At 36.2% G+C, this 21,930-nt stretch overlaps 1 protein-coding gene across 1 annotated transcript in view; it reads left to right on the forward strand.

The window, feature by feature from the left end:
* Positions 1-21,930, forward strand: part of MACROD2 (mono-ADP ribosylhydrolase 2) — a 1,150,264-nt gene that overhangs the window by 545,008 nt on the left and 583,326 nt on the right. Inside the window, exon 6 of the mRNA XM_070956490.1 lies at positions 2,223-2,344. Within this exon, the coding sequence (XP_070812591.1) occupies positions 2,223-2,344 (122 nt within the window). The remainder of the gene's footprint in view (positions 1-2,222; positions 2,345-21,930) is intronic.

Raw genomic sequence — 21,930 nt, forward strand, 5'->3', positions numbered from 1 at the left:
CTCTACAAGTCATATTTGTCTCTGAAGGTATTTGGCAAGCAGAAATTCTAGTTAAAACTTTTAATGTTCCCTGCATGAAGGATAAGAGTCTTTTAACTAGAGGAACTGCTCTGTAAAATAACAGGGTTTTTAAAATCACTTATCTATTAGGAAAATGCAGCATCAAAATTGCATGAATATACCCAGCTGATCATTTAACTCTAATTTGCAAAACATTTATCAACATCACAAAGAAATGGCCTCCCAAAGCATCATGTTTCTTATAGCCAAAGCAGATGTTTAATAATTAGTAAGCTTGTGGGTTTTTTGTGTTTTTTTGCTCTGATATTTCCTTTTAATATTTGGACATTGTTAATTATGACTGATGTAGTAATACTGCTGGCCTAGGTTTGGCAATCAAATGTCAAATCTGATTGCTGCTCCTGCAACATTTTGTGGCAATAAGTATTTATAGCTGAAGAGGAAGTCCTACTGTGACCACATTATATGGCATTTCAGGAGTTGGCAGAATAAATAAAATGAACTTTCTCTGATTAAGGCACTGTGTCGGCTTCAGCTTTAAAATATTTGCATTTTTAAAAACAACAACCCAGGACTCAAACCTCGCACACACAGATGTGTTGTCTTACACAGTCCACTGTGTCTGATGTTACCTTCAAATACAGTAAACATGATAATGAAAAGTAATGGCATGCATTACAACGGAGATGTCTCTCCATTCATTTTTGAATTTGTTCCATTGGCAATAAATCTCCATTTATTATTGGACTGCCTAAAATGCATATATGTGAGTCAGCTCAAAGGGGTAAAACCAGCATGAAAACTATATTTCAATCATGTGTTATTCTTCTTGTCATCTGGCAAACAAACCCTAAGTGTCAAATTCAAATTTCAGTTATGGGAAATAGTATTAAATAGCTTTGCTCCTAATTACTCTGGGTGTAATTCTTCAGCCAAATAGTTCGCCCCTTCTACCTTATATCTAGGGGAAATAACTATGATTAAAAGAGAAGGTTGATTATTTCCTTTTCATGTGATTCTCAGTATGATGTTTACAGCTGTCAGAATGTTTGGCTGTGTAAATCCTTTCATGTTTGATTTTACCAGGTCCATGGAGTTTACTGACAAAACAAATTCCCTGGTAGATATTTCCCTTTGACAGTTATTTAAATCTTTGTGTTTGCTAATCTACAAAGAAAATGGCAGAATTGAAATGCTGTTTCAGCATCCTTGGGAGAGCTTGGCATGTTTGAGAGAACCTGGCCAAATGCAGTTGATGGATCCTGTTTCTCACAGCATGCATACTCGGTCAAAGGGAGTGGAGAGTAAAAACAGCTGAAAAAATAAGCCCTTTTCTTACAAAATTCATTGCTGTGGCCTGACAGCACAGCACATAGCCCTTAAGCACTGATTGGTTGCAATGAACAAACCAGAATGTGATGTCACAAAGCTTTGCCAATATTTTTCAGGTACAAGAGTTTATGGGATAGTTTAACACTGTCATCTGATACTCTGGAGAGGAGGAGGATTTTGTTCCTACAAGTTTTTTTTTTTTAACTTAGCTAGTGTGGTTGTACGCTGCCAGAATCACTAGTAAGAAGATTTGACTCGATTAGTAGTGACTGCGTTGATTGTATTGTGGGAACAAGGCATGGCATACTGACCCCCAGTTTTCTTCCTCCAGACTCTTCACTTTTCCTTGCCTGTTTTTTTTTTTGGGGGGGGGGATTTCTGAGCTGCTTTTCTCCAATCAGAAACATTCTCCTTCTAAACGCTGAGCCCTAAGGGCCTTTCTTTGTCTTTGTAGATGAGCCAGACAGCAATTACATCCTGGTTCTCCAAGAGAAAAGGATTCTTTCTTAATGCAAAGTAATCATTGCTTTAGAAGAGACTGTCAAACCCCTGGCCCGCGAGCTGGATGCGTCATGTGCTGGCCACGCCCACACCCAGTTTAGCGAAGAGGGTGAAAAGTCCCAATACGTCACGTGACACCACCATGATGATGCAAGTTTGACACCCCTGTTTTAGAAGGCACTCCCAGTACAGGACTTGGAAGAGTTTGTTTCCTTACTTCATATCTACCTCTTACATCATCCGACTCACAGGGTCAGGGACATTGTCATTAATCAGGAAAAATCCTCATGATCAGAGTCCGTCTGCTGACTTTGACATTTTATATAATTTTATTCAAGTTTTGATACTGATTGTGTTATTCTTTGCAGATGTCATTCACACTGTGGGACCTATAGCTCGAGGACATATTAGTGATATCCATAAAGAAGATCTGGCAAATTGCTATAAAACCTCCTTGAAACTGGCAAAAGAGAACCTCATCAGATCAATTGTAAGTATGAATTGATTGATTGATTGATTGATTGATTGATTAATTGCCAATCTCAAACTCCTGCTAGGAATTGTAACCATAACCATGTATCATAACAAAAAGTATTAAAAAATAAATCCCCATTGCAAAAGTTTATTAATTAGTTTTTTTTTCTCCCATCTTTATTACTTTGTAAATAAGTCAGGGTGGAGAACATAACTAATATTCCTTCCTCCCCCTATTTTTTTCACAACAACAATCCTTTTCAGGTGGGTTGGACTGAAAGAGTGATTGGATCAAAAGTCACTCAGCTGGCTTTTATGTCTAAAGTGGAGCTAGAACACACAATCTCCTGATTTCTAGGCCAGCACCTTAACCACCACAGAGTTAATATAAAAATTTAAATAAACAGATGTTAACATTGCAATACGTTGGTATCTGCGCTGAGCAACTTTGATACCTGGTATGTGGATAATTGTAAGGCATGTTTCCAAAATGAAACAGTTTGTATTTGCTTCAGTGGTATTAGCAAAAAGCAACATGGGAAAATTGTATGTTAAATAACTTAGAAAGCTGTGAAGAAAATACCAGTTAGCTCTAATTAAATGGCAACCTTAGACTTTGTAACTTTCAGCAGGAGAGTCCTCTTTCTCTGGACTTGGGTTTTTGTTTCCTTTTGGTCACATTTCCAAATAGTTATTGACAGTAGTTGGCAATAGAAGAATTGAACGTGCCAAGCCAAAGCATAGTGCTAGATATTTTTTTTGTAACCTAAGGTTTTGTGGTACAGCTCAGTTCATTTGAGAGCTGAGTAGAGGCCAGCCATTTAAAGGGCACTTAAAGAGCCTCAGCAGTTCTGCAAATAGAAAGACAGTAAATAAATCATAAAAATTAATAAGCAAGCATGGCCATCAGAGCTATTAGAAAGCATACCTAGGGCTAGACCTGACATCACATTTCAACTATATGACTCAGTGAAAAATCAAATTATTCTCTAGTAGAACAATATGAATTTCAATGAGAAAATCAACAACTTTCAGTAGAGTTGATGGGCTTTCCATACATTTCCAATCAATGTTGTCTGTTAGAATCCATCATCTAATCCATCACCCATACAAGTAAATGGTTCTCAGACAACTGGCTGTAATATCTCATTTTATTCACCAAGAAACAGAAGACAATAATTCAATGGCTGATAGAACAAGTTAAATTTCAGTTAACATAAAAAAGAAAGAGGAAAAAAAATCTTTTACACAGTGAATAATTTCTTGTGTTAGTGAAAAGGTATAATGGCTAGCAAAAGATGAGTTTAATAATGAGTTAGGTGGATTTGTGGGAGGTTTCTTAACTCCTATTAAATATGTTTTTTTTAAAAAAATAAAAACAAAACAATAGAGCATATCTGTGAGAAAGAGACAATGTATCTTGATGCTGGACAATGTATCTTGACAAATGACAGAGATATTAATCATATTAATCATTTTAAGATAAAGAGGTCTGAAAAGTAATAAGTTTCTTGTGACTGAAAATGGTGCCTTACATATTAAGAGTTACACCATTTTTTTCTTAGAATGTTGCTGCAGGGGACCTCAAGTTGCAGTCATCCAGAATTGTACCTTTATTGGACACTAGAGAACCTGTGATCCATTGGGTCATCATTTCATACATATTTCCTTACTTAATCAGAAAAACAGTGACCATGGGCAGGGAAACTATCATTGAGAGTAGGAGCAACTTCCTGGTGTTTTCCCCATTGAATTTCCTTGTGGAAAGGTGGCAGTGAACATATGAAATCTCCCTCCCTCCATTCCTCCAAATTTCATTCACTTGAAGTAATGGGTCCAGCATTCTGTAACCCATTTGAGGTACCTTTGTTGATAAAGTATTTCTCTGTGATACAGTGTTTCGTCCAGTTGAAGATTACAAATATCAAAAAGACACAAGCTTTTTTGTAGAGTATAGATAGTAGTCTAAGGATGTATCTTCAGTGGTTTGCTGAGGGTCTGGGTGCAATCAGTGAAACTAATGTAAAATGTAAATTGTTCTAACGTGTTTTTTAAAAAAAGGAAGGGCAAATTGATGCAAACTTAGGCATTCGTTCTTAAGGTGACAGTAAATTAGTTTTTTTTAAATTGTGGATGAATAAATCATGCAACTTAGATTATATTTGAATATTAAGATTACATATAAATGTTGTACAGATTTTGCATTTGATACAGTATAGCGACACATTCATGTTCAGTATATCTCTCTTCTAAGTATTTGTGTAATCTGCTTGGTTGGGATAATAAGCAGTCTTGCGTTCTGTAAAAATACAGAATTAAAAATATTCACAACTTCTCCTGTTGCAAAGATTTCATCTGAAGCTGATGTCAGTAACAGGTAAAAATAGAAAAATCTATTAACTTTATTTTCTCCCTTGTTTATTATTTTTCAATAATTACCTTCTTATCTCATTTTTGAAGACATTTATACATTGAGGTCTTTAATTAATAAAAATGAAGTTAAGAAAATCCTCATTGATAGGATAGGCTTCTTAGAAATATCTTCAAATTGTGTTTTCTAGTGAAGTAATTTACGTAACAATATTTTTTTAATATGAACTAATATGCCTGGTTCTAGTAATAATCAAACGTATTATTGTCAGATGGATACTCATCAACAAACCAAGACCCATGTAGGGTAGCTTCCTATAAACAATTGAAAGTGAGACTATAATAGAAATAGGGGTGTGTATATATATATATATATATATATATATATATATATATATATATATATATATATATATATATATATATATATAAATATAAATATATATGGGAAATAATGTAGCATGATCTATTTAATTATTAAATTTATATGCTACCATCACTCAGAAAAATGACTGTGTGGCTTTATTTATGTATCTATTCCTCGGTTGCCTTCCATTATTGAGTCATGAATTTGGAAATGTCCATTGAGGTCATTGAGTCCAACTAAACAAAAAACACGCCCAACAAGTGTCTGCTTGAATACATAAAACAGATGGAAGCCATCAACTCCCTATTACTGCTGGGTTATAATTGGTTAGTCTCATTGCACTCCAATTTTGTTCTGTGGTACCCAGGGTTATAAGCAAGTAGAGACTTTAGCATCTGCCTGGAAGAAAAACAAAGATGGGAGGGAGGGAAGCTGTCAACACAAATTTTCTTTAATATTCATTGTATTGATATTGTGCAAAGCTTTTGTGGTTTTTAATGTTTACTATAAACATTGGGGGATAATTTCCAGAAGAAAGCAGCTCATAAAATTTTAAATAATAATCCAATTGCCTGTCTCTCTGTAAACATTCTGGTTTCTTTTCTTTCTTTATTTTTTAAAAAAATACACTTAAAATACATAAAATGCATTTTTCTAGTATTTGTGAACATTCTCCATAGACCTTGTAAAGGCATGCTCTGCATCTATGACTTCTAGCTTGCAAAAGACTGCATTGTAGCTAAATTTACTATTGGCACATTCCAGTGATTAATTTGATTCATTATTTCTGAATTTAATGCTTGTGCTTGTACATTTAAAAATCTCCACACACCCAAATATTTTGCTAGAAGCCTGTTCTTCTTTAGTGCTTGAAGTGTTTTGAAATAATGCTAATATGCTGAAACTTCTTAATACATCAAGGCTTTCTCCCTGCGTGTGTTTGACATGGGCTCAGGCTGAAATGTCAGCTAAAAGTCTGAGGTATTGTTCAGCTGAGACTCTGAGGCGTGTGTAGACAGCAAGCTCTGAACATGAAACAAAAAGGGTTATCTAAAAGGCACTGTGGAAACAGGAGATAAAGTTAGCATTCTTTCTCTTTCATTCACAAGACAGTCATTTGTCAAGACTGCTCCAAAAATGGAAAACTTTTATACAACGGAAGTGAAAAGCTGTCTTTGGTACAATATACTGTGGAATATTTTTTTTTTAAAAAAATATTAAAACTGAAGGCAGGGTTTTATCAATTTGATTGCAGTGATTAATGTATAAACAACTTAGATCCCTCTGAATTATGTAATTCATCTGAAGTTGCTGGAAGTCGGTTGGCATAAAATTTAATGAACTGTTTATTATTATTTTTATAAGTTCTGTCTGCTGAGAATTATGTGGAGGGGGAAGGAAGAGGGAAAGTGATCTGTTTCCCTGAATATCTCTCTCATACCTTATTTTTCTCTTTGCCTTTTCTTTCTTTTTTCTTTTTTACTGTTCTCACCCCTTCCTGGGTCAAATGGGAATGAACAGTGCATGATAGCTAAAGGAAATACACAACTATGTGAGTTGATGAGGCACTTGAAGGAATCAGAAACGCAAATGAGAACAAATGTATAGATTAATAAAATTTCAATAGGACTTCAGAATAACTTCAGAGGAAAGAAGCTGGTTTAATCTGAAATGAATCCATATGTTGCATATAGGTATAGACATCTAGTTCACTTCTTTTTGCAATTAAAGATAGAAGTTGATAAGAAATAAATATTTTAAAATAGTGGTAAGAAACCTAATGGCATCATCTGTAGCTTAAACAACTACCACTCCTTATGCTTACCCTTTCCCTTTCCCTTTCCCTTTCCCTTTCCTTTTCCTTTTCCTTTTCTCTTTCCCTCACCCTCACCCTCACCCTCACCCTCACCCTCATCCTAATCCTTATCTTTATACTTGGTTTATCCTTATGTGGCAGTGAGTGCAGGTATATGAGCCAAATCCATTACAATGAAAGAGAAAGAAAAGGATGGCCTATAATGTCAGGTGTGAAAGACCAGGTCCACATGTGAAGGTCCAATTAAACTGATTTATTGTTAAACAGCCTGTGGGCAGTAGTCCAGATTTCCTTCCTCTTATCCAGAGAAGGTAGCACCTGCTTGGAATTAGATAGGGGTTGATCTTAGTCCATTTATAGCTACATAAGGAGTCTAGGGTGATCCCTCTTTGAACTCCACCCCCCAGGTTCTGCCACTCCTTCTTCTACATATATTGATTTTCTATTTCTTATTTTATTATCAATAATAAGCAAATTTCTTATACTCATTAAATACTTTTAAATTTTTTAATTTTTATATCACATTATAAGCAGGAAACAAAAAGTATTGGAATGACCTCTGATTTTCCTGGAAATATTAAGGCATCCAAAAATAGGAGTAGTATTTGGCAGGAGGGGCTTTTATTACATTGGTTTGTCATCTCAAACCAGTCAAATTTGTTCACAGAGACCATTCAAAGTTACAAAGGCAGTGAAAAAAGAGATTTAGGGCTCTCCCTCAAACTTGCACTTGCTGTAGCATCCTTGTGGTCATGATTTGGGCATTTGGAAATTGACACATATTTGCAATAATCACAACACTGGGTTACACAATCGGCAATTGCAATTTTCATAGCTGGCTTCCAACAATTAAATTCAGTCGGGAAAACAGCAGAAAGTTGCAAGTTGCAATCATATGATATCGTGCTTAATGAACATGGGTGATTCACTTAATGACTGCAGCCAGAACTGACATTCTAAGTTGGCATGGTCAGGTGACATTTCACTTTATAACTGCATTACTTAGTGATGGAATTGCTAGTCCCAATTGCAATTGGTATGTGAGGTAAGGCAATGTATGAGAGAATCCAAAACCCTTTCCTTCTTTGCCACTACTGTTATGCTGCTTAGAGTTTGGCTCATGACATATTTATGTACTTACAGTCAGAGGTGGGTTTCAGCAGGTTCTGACCAGTTCTGGAGAATTGGTAGTGGAAATTTTGAGTAGTTCGGAGAACCGGTAGTAAAAATTCTGACTGGCCCCGCCCATCTATTCTCTGCCTCCCAAGTCCCAGCTGATTGGGAGGAAATGGGGATTTTGCAGTAACATTCCCCTGGGTTGGGAATGGAGATTTTGCAGTATCCTTCCCCTGGAGTGGGGTGGGAATGGAGATTTTACAGTATCCTTCTCCTGCCATGCCCACCAAGCCATGCCATGCCCACCAAGCCATGCCATGCCCACCAAGCCACACCCACAGAACTGATAGTAAAAAATTTTTGAAACCCACCACTGCTTACAGTTCTATGGTCAAACTAGAATAACCAGGGCATTCTACTGTCATCGATAACAGATATCTGTGAATATCATAACCAAAGTTAAGTGCACACATTAACATCTTAATAACCCTATCCCTATCTTCAACTAGGCTATATCTATAGGCTATAGCTTTAATCTAGAATTGCATTCATAGTGATACAGAATGCTGGACAATAGAACAAAGTTCCATTTTAATAAATAAAGTATCCTATTATGTATAGTAATATGTTTATGTCAGCGTGTACTGTTATTATAGTAAAAAGCCTCATGTTGCTATGGACTACCTTTGCAGCAAAAGATGTCTTTTTATGGTGGAGTTCATTTGGGATTCTTCCATGCCAAAAACTACTGTTATAGAACCACATTTCTTCTAAAATAGTGTGCTTTCATCCCACTTCAGTCTGATTTGTTTTTCAAAGCTCACTGATGATTGCGCTGGAATGAAAAGCTGGCAAGTAGACTGGCTCTTCAATAATTCCTCTCCAGACAAAGAGAAGTCTTATCCTTGTCTACAAATGCTCCAGATGTCCTCTCCTCACAAGGAGACCCCATGACAATTTACAGTTCTGGGAGATGAGGGAATAATCATCTTGCTCAAACTGCAGTCAGTGCCTTTGAAAGGACACTAAGTTCTCATACTTCCTTTCCAATTTCTTTTGGAAATCGATTGTTAACTGCTTTATAGCTATTATTATTGTACAGCACTAAGTGCGTTTCCTTCAGTCTTAAGTGAACTAAGTTTTAAGAACTCTTTTAAGGGTTTTTTTTTTTTTAGCAAAGCATCAAACGATTGGTTAAAACTTTGATTTTGGAAAGTTATAAATAGACTAAGGAACCAGATAAATTTAAAATGGAATTAATTACAATGAATCCTTCCCCTGGGGAAAATGCTTTTGTTTTTATTAAAACAACAATAGCAAAAAAAAAAAAATTAATAAGACTTTAAAAATGGACATTAGAGACAACTAAAAGGAACTAAAAAGTAGAATTATAACAGACAAACATTCAAATTCAACTTATAAATTACACAGTGAAGCAAAATATTTTAAACAGTGGACCCTGACATTAATTTTAAGAGTCTCTGCTCTATAGATAGACTGCATCTAAAATATGTTATGGAAGAGAAACAAGTTCTACTTAACAAGATCAAAACTAAGGATGAAAGTTGATTTACAAATGACAGGCCATAAGAAAGGAATGGAAAATGCCCTAATTAAATCATGAGCCTCGAGCCAAGCTTCAAAAGAAATCCAGTTATTTATTAGGAGCTTCATGTCGGCACGTTCCCAAGTGAAGCCAGCTCTGACCCTACGTAATTTATGCCCCAATCATGACCCTGTTTCTCCCTTTCTCCAAGGGTGTGTCATCAATCACATTTGCCAACGGAGCAATTTTGCGGGTTGTAGAGACCACTCCCCTCTCTACAGTTTGCCCTGTGGGTAAACCTGGGATACAGCCTTGAGAGAGATAAGTTTGGAATGTGCATCCATTTTCGGCTGCTGGGCCGTTTCGTTGGTTTCCCATTCCCTCTTGCTTATGGCAACTCGAGAGCAGGCCAGGGATGCTTTGCAAGTTGACAACTGGCTTATGTCTTAATAAGTAAAAGGGATATACAAACAACAAACCAAGAGGATTGTTATGCAGGTTGTCAGGTGTGATTCAGTAAAATAAAAGATGGAGTCTGAATTTGTCATGATAAGCCAAAGTCATTTATTCAGCTGAATAAAGATGGGTCCTCCCTAAAAGTAGAGGAACCCTGAACACAGTGTGAAGCAGATATTTATACATTTCTTTGCTTTCACTTAGTTACATAAGAGGAAGCTGGCACACAACAGATAAGGTATAGAAATATAGAAATAATAAAAATAGTCAAGTACTACTTCTACAGTTCTGGTCACATGCCTAACCCATAGGCTAGTGGTTTCCTTTGGAACTTTCCATGCCCCCGAAGGCCTGCTGAGACCCAATCTTCAACTCTGCCATCTCAACATAACATAAAGTCCCCTTTAGGCAATCATCAGAATCATCAGAATCCTGATTAACAGAATGATTTGAATAATTTTGCTTTATTGAGTTTATAAAAGAGGCTTTTTACTGTTTTGAAGAATTTTGTGAGGAATGAAAAGAAATCACATTTTATGACATTATTTGAAGGAACTAAAGATCAAGACTGTTAGAAGTGAAAGGAAGTAATATTAAGTTGTTTAGTTGATCAAAGCTATATCTGATAACCTTAGTGGACTTTTCCTGACATTAGGACAGAAATGATGAGGTTTTATGAATTTGTTTATATATAAGAGACAGGATTTAGGAACAATTGATCATTTTTTGTATTTTAGAAAAAGATGACCAGTTACTAAAGTAGTTTAGATGTGTGAGGAAGGTGGGAAGTCACTTCATATGTTTCTTTCAATTTTTTTCACTGTATTCCTATTTTTTCTTTTTTTCTATTTCTCTCATTTTTTTTTTACTTTTTTCTATTTCTCTTTTTATTTTTTATTTTATGCATCTTCTATTTTTTGTTTTTATTCTTTTAGTTTTTTCAGTTTGTATTAGTTTTTACTGTTGTAGTTATAATTCTTAATAAAATTATTATTAAAGAAAAGCTCATTGTAAGACAACGGTCCCCAACATTTCTGGGTTGGTAGCCTGGCATGGGGGCGGGAAAGAGGGGATGCTTTTTCATGAGGGACAGGCACACGCACATGCCACTCATTGACTGGTGCTTCCAGCACAAGGGCCCACTGCTTGTGCGAGTGGGGCTGCCAGCACAAGGGCCTGCCGCTGGTGTAAGTGTGACTGCCAGCGCAAGTGCCTGCCACTCGTGTGAGTGGGGCTGTGAGCACAAGTACCTTCTACTCATGTGGCCTGGTTCTCAATGGGCCATGGCATGGTAGTGGGCCGTAGCCTGGGGTTTGGGGATCCCTGTTGTCTGAGACATAGGCAACAATTTAAGGCTCTATTATTTAAACATGCATTAAGCCATGCATTTCCTAGTAGTGCTGAAAAAACAGAGGGTTGAATTTCATTAAAATATTTCTTTGGAAGTATTTTCTTCTCCTTTAGAACATTTAGTGCATTTTTGTAATTTGCCATTTTCAAACTTTAACAAAAAAATTTTTTTAAGGACTCAGAAGAGAAATAGTTGAGAAAGAATTAACAAATAAGGCTTTGTAACGTATGCAATCTATGATTGGAAGTTGGAACCATCATAAAATATGAACTGAGGCAGGAATTATATTATCAGGAAAAGAGAAACTTGTGGAGCATATTCTGCTACTGTAGCAAAACTACAGTGTATTTATGTGTTTCTTTTTATTTCTTAGTTTTAAAAAAATGAAGTATTGAAGGCCTATAGTTCTTTTAAAAATAATTTTGCACATAGGAGAAAAAAATCCTGATTATTATGTTTTCACAAGGATTCTTTTTTATAAGGTAGAAGGGAATTGATTTTCTTTGTTAAATATAAGCACTTCAGTTTTTAACGTGACAGTTATTTAAAAAAAGAAACACTTTCGTGTATTATGAGGAAAAAATATTGCTGATAACATTTAACAAACTCCCTCAAAGAATTGTTCTAGTTAGGCAGGAGCATGACAAGTGGAACCAGTGGTAAGGATTTAATAACCAGCCCTGTCAGCTCCAGTTGGGCTCAGTAGTATTCTTAATTGGACTGCAAAATTCCCCAAAATTTAACAATGAGCTCTCACAAGTACAAGCCAGCTTCAGCACATCATTTCTTATCTCTATTTTAAGATCTAGATTGAGAAGTACAGATAAAAACACTTGCCACTTCTAATTCAAATGCTAAGAGGAGCTGATCCCAAACTTTTGTTGTAGATGGTTTATAGTTGTACCACACAGTCAATAGCAATAGCACTTACTTATATACCACTTTACAGCCCTCTCTAAGCGGTTTACAGAGTCAGAATATTGCGCCCAGCAATCTGGGTCCTCATTTTACCAACCTCGGAAGGATGGAAGGCTGAGTCAACCTTGAGCCGGTGAGACCCGAGCTGCCAAACTGTTGGCAGCTGGTGATCAGGAGAAGTAGCCTGCAGTACTGTATTCTAACCACTGCACCACCGCGACTCATATACAATGCTGTGTATTTTCTATTTATTCTATGAAAATAATATCTCCGAAACCTCAGGGTGCTTTTTCTAACGATTGTATACAAAGTGGTTTTTTTGGTTTCTTTTTTAAAGCATGGCTTTTACATAAAAACTGAAGCAAGATTGACACAAATAAAAGGCTGGAGTTTCAGATACAAATGCAGTTCTTGTCTACTTTGGAGCTATAGAGAAACAACACAACATGTGCAGTTCCTCCATGCTCCCTGTGCGGCACGTGGTAGGCTTCAGCCTTTTAAACAGTTAACCATCATCCAAATACTCTAAATATTTTACCATTTGCCAATCTTCTTGCTCTGGAGAAAAATGCTAGGTATTGTGCTTAGAGATAAACAAGTATCTTAAATAAAATGACTGGAAAGTCAGCAGAAATTGTTTTCACTCATCTTTTCATCAATTACCCATCTGAATTGCAAATGTGAAAGGTTTCCTTCTCTCTTCCCCCTCCCATGACTGCATTTTTCTTTCCAAAATAAAATTGTGGTTCTCTTTCAAAAGCTCTATGGATTATAAGTGACAGAGAAAAGCAACAATTTATGCACAATACAGTTGAATCCCACTTTTAAACGAATAACCCTATTTGAGGGAATTTTATGCTTGTGGAGAAGGAGAGTGAGCAATTTTGATTCACAAAATGTCATGTTACCTGTCACTTAGCATTTTAACTGGATTTTAATTTAAATGTTATGCAAATAAATTTATATTTTGAGTGTGAGCCAGTTGTCAGATTTCTTGGAGGTATGATTTGATTGATGACTCTTCAGAGACTCAGGCCTGCATCCCAGAGGTGGGATTCACTTACCTTCCCTACCGTTCACAAATGTGAGTGCGTGTGCATGCTCGCTTCGTGCGCAGGTGCCACCTCTGTGCATGCACACATCCTGTGCATGCGCAGTAGTGGCGCCTTATGTCCGGGTGGGTGGGCGGAGCCTCCCGCAGTCGTTGCTACCAGTTCGCGCGATCCAGAGAGAACCAGCTGAATCCCACCACTGCTCCACCTCTACTAACTAGCCAACTGCAGAACTTTCAAAAATTTGTTTAGATAAAAAACTTTGCTGTAAATTAAATGAATTCAAACCTAGGCAAAAGGTTGACTACCACAAAAATGTAATCATGTCAGTCACAGCAATAAAGTCAAAGCCATGCCGCTTTGAACATACATGTAACCTTGAAGGATATTCAAAAGAGGTGGTCTTCTATGGGACTGCTGTTACCACTCTCTTATCTCTGTTCTGTAGACACTTGCTGACTAAAAATACAAAAGTGGAATGGTTTGTGTAGATTTATATATGTGTGTATATAAGAGAGAATGTTAATCCCCAGATTTAAATGTGTAAGATGAACAGCCATATACAATAAATAGATGATAGATAGATAGATAGATAGATAGATAGATAGATAGATAGATAGATAGATAGATAGAGACACATAGACAGACAAACATCAGCCGTCACCACAACCAAATGAAATTCAGGGATCACATTCTTGGAGAACTCTAGAAAATTAATGGAGATTAGTTGGAGCTCAATTTGCATTCATATCATGTAAAAATTAATCAAGAAAACTTAACACTTCCTTGAAAAATAAAATAAGCTGAGGAAAAATTATATTCGGCTTTTAGGGTTTTATTAATCATATTTTTTCTTTACTTATATTAAAAATAGAACTTAAAACTTTTTAAAGGCTGAATAGTTCAAAATGAGCAATAAGAATTCAGTCATATCAGCTTCTTTCAGTTCTCTGAACTATTTTGAACTGAAAGTATTTGAGCAGCAAACTAAGTACTTGCTTGTTAATTTTTGAACCCATCTATTTAACTGGATTGTCTGTTTTTCAAATAATATATTCATAAATTCATTTCCTCATAAGTCTCTTGTTCTCTATTAAATTACCATGCATTGTGAGATATGACTGCAGCAATTTTTTCATATTTATTTTGTCTAGTTTATTTATTTATTTATTTATTATTTATTTATTTATTATTTATTTATTTATTTATTTGTTTATTTATTTATTATTATAAATTAATATTTATTAATTTATATTAATATTTATTAATTTATATTAATATTTATTAATTTATATTAATTAATATTTATTAATTATTTATTAATATTTATTATTAATTTTATTTCCTTCTCCCGAAGGACTCAGGGTGGTGTACAGCCTGATTAAAAGCACAAAGACAGACAAAATTTAAAAATAATTAAAATTATTAAATGATAGGCTCAATTTAAAATCCCAAATTTAAAATCCTATTTTTTTTAAAAAAAAAAACCAATTAAAATCTTTTCCTTGATAGCCCAGCCTGACGGAACAACAAGGTTTTGAGGGCACAGCGAAATACACGGAGATCAGAGATTTTACGAATTTCTGGGGGCAGCTCATTCCAAAGGTCAGAGACTCCCACAGAGAAGGCCCTCCCCCTGGGTGTCGCTAGCCGACATAATTTGACCGATGGCACCCTGAGGAGACCCTCTCTGTGGGAGCGGACTGGCCGGTGGGAGGCTACTGGTGGCAGAAGACGGTCTCGAAGGTATCCAGGTCCAATGGACATTGGACCTGGAAATGTCCATGGTAATGGACATTTCATACTTTCATTATAGCTCCATTTGTAGTTAGCACAAATAGGTATATCTTCCCACAAATAGGTATAAAGAACCAATGAAGCACATTATTTCCATTTTTTGTAGAATATATAAAACAAGAAACTACATGAAGCAATTTGAACTTTTCATTAGTCAGCTAAATCTTTAAGCACCTTAGAAATAAATATTTGATAAAGGTACTTTACTATGACTAGCGGATTTTACTCTGCTAATCATAGCTGATTTTATGGAGTGGCGCTCATCTTTGTTTGTAGGCCATTGAGCCAGAGTTGTCCAAAGAGTTTCTGTAGTTTTGTAGCCAGCATTATATCATACCACAGTGCAGAGCATGCAATGAAACACAGAGCGCGGTTACCTTCCTACCAAAGTGATACCTGTTTATCTATTTGCATTTACATGCTTTCAAACTTCTAGATGGTCAGGAGCTATCACAAGTGATGGGAACTTACTCCATCCCTCGGGGATAGGACTTGAACCACCAGAATATAGACTTTCTGTGGCGTCTTCTAAATTACTGAGCCACTGCCCCTAATATTTGCTATTATTCTAGAAATCAGTACTGTATATATTTTACCAACATTTGTTTCTGTTAGAATATAACAACAATTATTTTTTGGATAATTAGCATTTAGAAGGCAGAAGAAAGAATGTATATCTAACTGAAAGGACTTAAATGTAGAAAAAATCACAAGAACTATGAGACTATCTTTTATTGTTCCAACAATGGCAATTTAACCTAAAAAAGGTTTCTGGTGACTGCCTGGATTAGTCCCTACATTATTCTTGGCAAGTTTGTTTGTTTGTTTGTTTGTTTAAGAAGTGGTTTGCCATTGGCTTCATTTTCAGGCTGAGAGAGAGTGACGGCCCCAAGGGCACCCAGCTGGCTATATGCCTAAATTGGGATTAGAATTCACAGTCTCCCGATTTCCAGCATGATCATTAAACCACTACACCACCTGGTCTTTGAGATTACAGATAGTATTATTGTATGCCACAGTATCTTCAAAGGTAATTGCTTTGTTGTGCCCCATACTGCCACTTCAACTGCTCTCCCTCTATAGAATCTGCCATATTTTATTTATATAATCCTAGATAAACTTGACTGTTTGTAAAATAAACATATCTGTCTCAGTAATAAAAAAGAAAGTACTTGCGACATAAGCACCTCCATTGTTCTGCCTTTGCATTATGCTTTGCACTTCTTGATTTCTCTGGTGCCAGTGAGTATTCTTTGAACACTTCTGATATTGAAGCTTGGGCTATAATTTTGCAATTGTTTCAGAACTGTGGTCACCAGGCTGTCAAGCTGGTATTGAGAATTTGTTGTTGTAGGAAATTGATCTAAGCATAGTTGTTTTCCAGTTTTGGTCCCCACTGTTCTAGAAATATTTGTTAGACCTCAAGACCTGTCAAATAATTGTTTGGACCCTCCTCAACAGAGCCACAAGCCATTAAACAAAAGAAAAAATACTTTTATATAACCAGTATCCTCATGGTTTAGGCCATCTGGTCTGAATTAAAATAAACTTAAAATAAGCTTTTTTCTCTAAAGCTCCACTTAAGGGTGTTAAAACACAACCATTTCCATCCTTTACTTTAATAATAGCTTAGCTCTCAGGGCAGAGTCATGCCATTTTTATTAATGCCCTCCTTAGACTCGTAATCCTTAATAATAACTTGCATTATTTATTAGTAACATAATTAAAATATAATAAAGATTGTTGGATATCCTAAAGTGTTTGCTTGCCTAGAGACTGGGCCTGCTTATTTATTTACTTCTGTGGCAATTTTTATTTTGTTTTATTCTGAAATAAACATAGTATTTATGTAGTATCTTCAAGTTCTCAGGTGGTCTTCCATCCCAGCATTGATCTAACCCAAACTGCTTAGCATCATTGAAATAGTTGAATTGCATGTCTTGAGACTGAGACTTGAAAGCAATTGAATACATTATCACAGCTGGTTGTTTCCATTCCTTCTGTTGTTATTGTTGTTTTTTGGGTGTGGAACAGTCAGACCCCTAAAAGTTCAGTCTCCTACAGAAACAATATTTTATGCAACAGTCACCATGATAATCTGATCATCACTGCATCTCTCCTTTTCCACTATCTGCTTGAACTTTGTGCATAAAATCCAGAAGTGAATCAGATGAACAACATCTGTTCAAATAGGTTCCCATGGAAAAAGAAGCTTATTTATAAAATAACTGGAAGGGGTGGAAAATACTATAATCCAATACCGATACATTTTTGTCCTAAAGCATATTCTTCAGATTTTTTTGAAAATTTTCTTATTTGCATATCAGTAAATAATGAAACCATGTTATCACAATCCAAACCTTATTTATCAACAGAATAACTGATATTATTTAGGCTACTCAGTTAAAAACAAGCAAACAAGCAAACAACAGATAAGAGTTTATTCCTTTACACTGGCTGCTTTATGACTTTCTTCTCTTTATCGTCTTTAATATAATTAAATTTTAATTATTTTAATTAAAAGTATTTAATATTTAACTAAAATATAATTATAAATTTATCATAATTATAAAATTATATTTTTAAAAAAATTATTTAATTTTTAAATCTTTAATTTATAATTTAATATATATAAGTATAATTAATATAATTCTATTAAAGAGTTTCTTCCATCTTTCTTCAAACAAAATTAAATGTCTCATAACAGATTCAATCAATGATATTGCCGCTGTAATATTTTTTTCAAATTTTTAATAATATCCTATGTACATCCTATTCGCTGGAATAATCCTATTTGCTCTGTTGATGGCCCTTTCCTCACTTCTTTTGTTGCTTTCCCAATATTAGGTAGCTGTCTTCTTAACTGTGTAATTCAGAAAGGTGACACACCAGGATTCCTGGTGGTGCAGTGGTTAGAATGTAGTATTGCAAGCTAACGCCAGGAATTCAATCTTAACAGGGCTCAGGTTGACTCAGCCTTCTATCCTTCCCAGGTCAGTAAACTAAGGATCCAGATTGTTGAAGACAATATGCTGATATTTGTAAACCACCCCAACCTGTAAAGCACTATGGAGTGGTATATAAATAAGTGCTATTGCTAAAAATGCTATTGCTATTGCTAGAGCAACAAAAATAAGAGTTCCTTTTTTTTTCTTAATTGTTTAGACACATCCTATTATTTGTAATGCTATAGTAATGTGATCTTTTGCATCTTTCCCTTAACCATTTGTTTAAGAAAATCCATCATTCAGTCCTCTTAGAAAGTTAAACATTCCTCTTTCCTACAAAGGTGTTCATTTTATCAATTAAGTCCATACTACTTTAAAATAATGTTTCAAATATAACATGTCCCTTAATCCATTTTAATTTTCCATAATTCAAATTTTTTATAAACCTTTTGCTTTCAATTAGTTTTAAATCCTTATAATTATTTATTTGCACTTCATTTTGATCTTGTCCCAAGTTGAAAGAACACTTACCAGATGGTTAATTGCTCTGCTGTTTAGAAGATCTCTATAACCAGCAAAATACATTACAAATGTATGGTAGAACCTAGGGTTTGGGTTGAGCTCAGTGTCCTTAAAACAGACTCTGTCTGAGGTTGAGAACCTGATGTGTCTTCCTCAGCTTCAAGGGATTATTTGCAGCCTGCAGATTTTCTACAGCCTATGGATTTTCTTGCAAAAAGCAGAAAATGAACCCTTCAAAATAGACCAAAATCAGTCCAATTAGATATTTCTTTTTTTTATATAATAATTTTTATTAAACAGGTTTTTTTTTAAATTTTTTTTACAATTTCCTTCTTTACAATTAGATATTTCTAACTACCATGTTTCCCTAACACATTTAGGGAATTTAGCTTTTTTTTTTAAAAAAAAAATCTGACTGCTATATTAATTTTTTCACCTACTTAATCTATTTCCACAGTGGCTAAAAGCAATATTTGCTTGAAAGTGTGGGAAAAATTCAATGATCATTACTTAATAAGATCAATAATTTTAAGGGGGTGAAACTGAGTACACATTTTCAGCTTTAGGACAGCCTTTGCAGATCTAGCAACTTAGCAGAACCCATTCCTATTGATTGCCCTGTTCTCCTTCACAGAACCCTGCTTCTCCTGTGTGCTCAGCTGAAGTTTTAATTCTTTATAATGCTACTGGTTGCAGCTGATCACACCTATTTGTTTTTGTAAAGAAGTTTTTCTCCCGGTTCTTTAGATGCCATCACTTTTTTAAAAATAGCTTCTCCTGTTTTGCTCATTTTCCTTTATACATTTAGATACAGGCATTTTTGTAATGGGAAAGGCCTGCAAGATAGGAAGTTCTGGAATAGTATTTCAGAACTTGCTGAATAATAAAAAGTAGGACTTATTTATTTGTAGATGAAAATTTCAGACTATCCATAAAGGAGCTGTACTTGCTACATTCCTGAGGTACAACAACTGGCTTGGGTTTCACTTCAAATAATTCCAGTTCAAGTGTGTGTAGGAAAGTTGACCAATCTCATGCTTGGAGTCTACCACGTTAATTCTGGGTGGCCAGTTCCAGTGGGAACTGGAAAAGAGTCTCTCTGCAAGCAAGACATCTTCTCAGGATGAGCAATCCAAATTGTCTGTCTCAGTTCATTTTATGCAACTTTCATTCCATTTCAGGAAGTAACTGGCATATGCAGAAGTGTTCCCACTTTAATGTATAATATGACAATTCTTGTTTATGGATGAAATAGCTATTCCAACTACCCTTGATGGTGCTCTTAAAGGAAATATGCAATACACTTTTCAGAGATTCTCTGAATGCCTTCAGACGTTTGATTGCATAATCTGATGCAGCTCATTGCAATTCAGGATGCCAGTACAGTAATCCTTAGGTAGTGGGAGGAGATTTTGTGTTAGGGAAGAGATAAAGATAATAACTATTTTACTTTTCTGAACAATATTCATTTGTGTCCCTACTGGAAACCATATTTGCCTGTAGCAACCCTCCAGGGTAAAAAATGCATAATTTTGAAATTATAGTTAAGGAGAAGAGAAGAAGTAGGAAAGAGCGAAGAAAGGAATGCTAAGTGGAAATAATTGAAATTGACTTTAAAGTCCAAAGTTGTCCTTATTAGAACACAATGGGCCCAGTGCCATGCCATTTAGTGCTATTGTTCAGGGATAAGATATAGGTTACTAAAGAATAAGGCAATTTCACATATAATTGTTTAGTAGCGTTATAATTGCTAAACAATTTACAAATAGGAACTTCTTTCCACAAGGGCTTGTTTCATTAATCCCCTAAGACAAATTCTCCTTGTCATGAATCAAGACTGTTGAGTCCAGCCTTGCCAAACTAGGCTTCTCCCCAGTTTCATTACTCAAGATGGACTATGGCCTAGCAAGACAAACCTTGCGACAAAGGGTGGAGGACATCGAGAGGCAGGTGGACTTAGGAAAAGCTCCGCTATTTCTGGCTCCAGATGCCATTAGATGTGTTTTTGCTCCTGCCAGCTATCTTAGTCAGTTGGAGTCAGCAAACCACCGGAAAGCATTTTCGCTCGCACGGTGCCATGCACTTCCATTGGCCATCCTCTACAGCAAATATAAAAGGATACCATTAACGGAAAGACTCTGTTCCTGTGGCTCAGGAGAGGTGGAGACTATGGGTCACATGCTTCTTAGATGTTCCTTTTATGCAGAGATTAGGAAAAAAAAACATATTCTCTGGCGCGCTGCTTGGAAGAATCCAAGAGCGTGGGTAATATCCCTCAGGTAGCCTGAAAACACTGAGTGCATGTCACTTTAAATTGATTGTTGACTCCTCCTCTAGGGACTGGCTGAGGCCCAGTTCCTTTCACTCAGTGCAGCCTGAACGAGTGTTTATTGGAATTCCTGCTTCTCTAGAACTTAATCCTTCCTATTTTTTACCTCAATTTTGGTTTATTTTTAGTTTATTTTCATTGATTCTTGCCTAATCTCCACCATCATAACTGTGAGTTCGTTCCTTTTATTTTACATTGAAAAATTGCGAGCAGCGTTCTCTGAAGGCCCTACCCTTCCGACGCCCTCCTGGCCTTCTCCCCGCCGCAGGGCTCTGATTACCTTTGCCTCATCCCTGCGAGCCTGCCGCCTTGCATAATATTGCCCTCGCCGCCGAGCTCTGCCTTTGGCATCTCTGCGTGCCTCGTAATTAGGGCAATCGACTGACAAGAGTGCTTGCCGCGGCTCGTTTGAACTGCCGCCACCGCCCTCGAGCTTCGCCTGATCGCAGGCACCTTCGGCGGCAATTGGGTGGCGTTTGGAGCGCTCGTTAGCGCTCGCACGCATCGGAGCCGTTCCTTCGAGAGGGGAAGCTGCCTAGCGATCCTGCATCCCCTGACATCAGCAGAGTGGCTCCTTGGCTGTAGATTCGTCTGTGGCGCCTGGACGTCCGTTTTTTCCCGCGCGGCCGCCATTTTGTGATCGCCGCCATTTTGTTGCATCAGATCCGGCTCTAAGCGTCGCTCTCGGACGGAGGAAACATCAGACCTCCACTTCAGTGGCAATTTTCTGTGGCTTCCAGTTCTCATTTGGCTTGCTAACCTTTTATTACTCTCGAGTAGTCCCCTGACTTAATTGAGGACTTGAGATAGTCGACTGTTGGTTATACCTCATTTCTTCCAGTTCCTTGTCGGAGCCTTTGTTCCTGGGGTTGTGCTCCCCCCCCCAACCTCACCCTCCCACCTATCAAAAAAAAAAAAAAAAAAAAAAGGAATATATATATATATATATATATTTTCAACTTACCATGGGTGATCCAGATTTTTCTTCTGACCCAGAGCAAGACCAATCTCCGC

This window comes from Pituophis catenifer, unplaced genomic scaffold, assembly GCF_029215685.1.
Source record: "Pituophis catenifer annectens isolate HBS135680 unplaced genomic scaffold, rPitCat1.0.hap2 SCAF_1, whole genome shotgun sequence".
NCBI lineage: Eukaryota > Metazoa > Chordata > Lepidosauria > Squamata > Colubridae > Pituophis > Pituophis catenifer.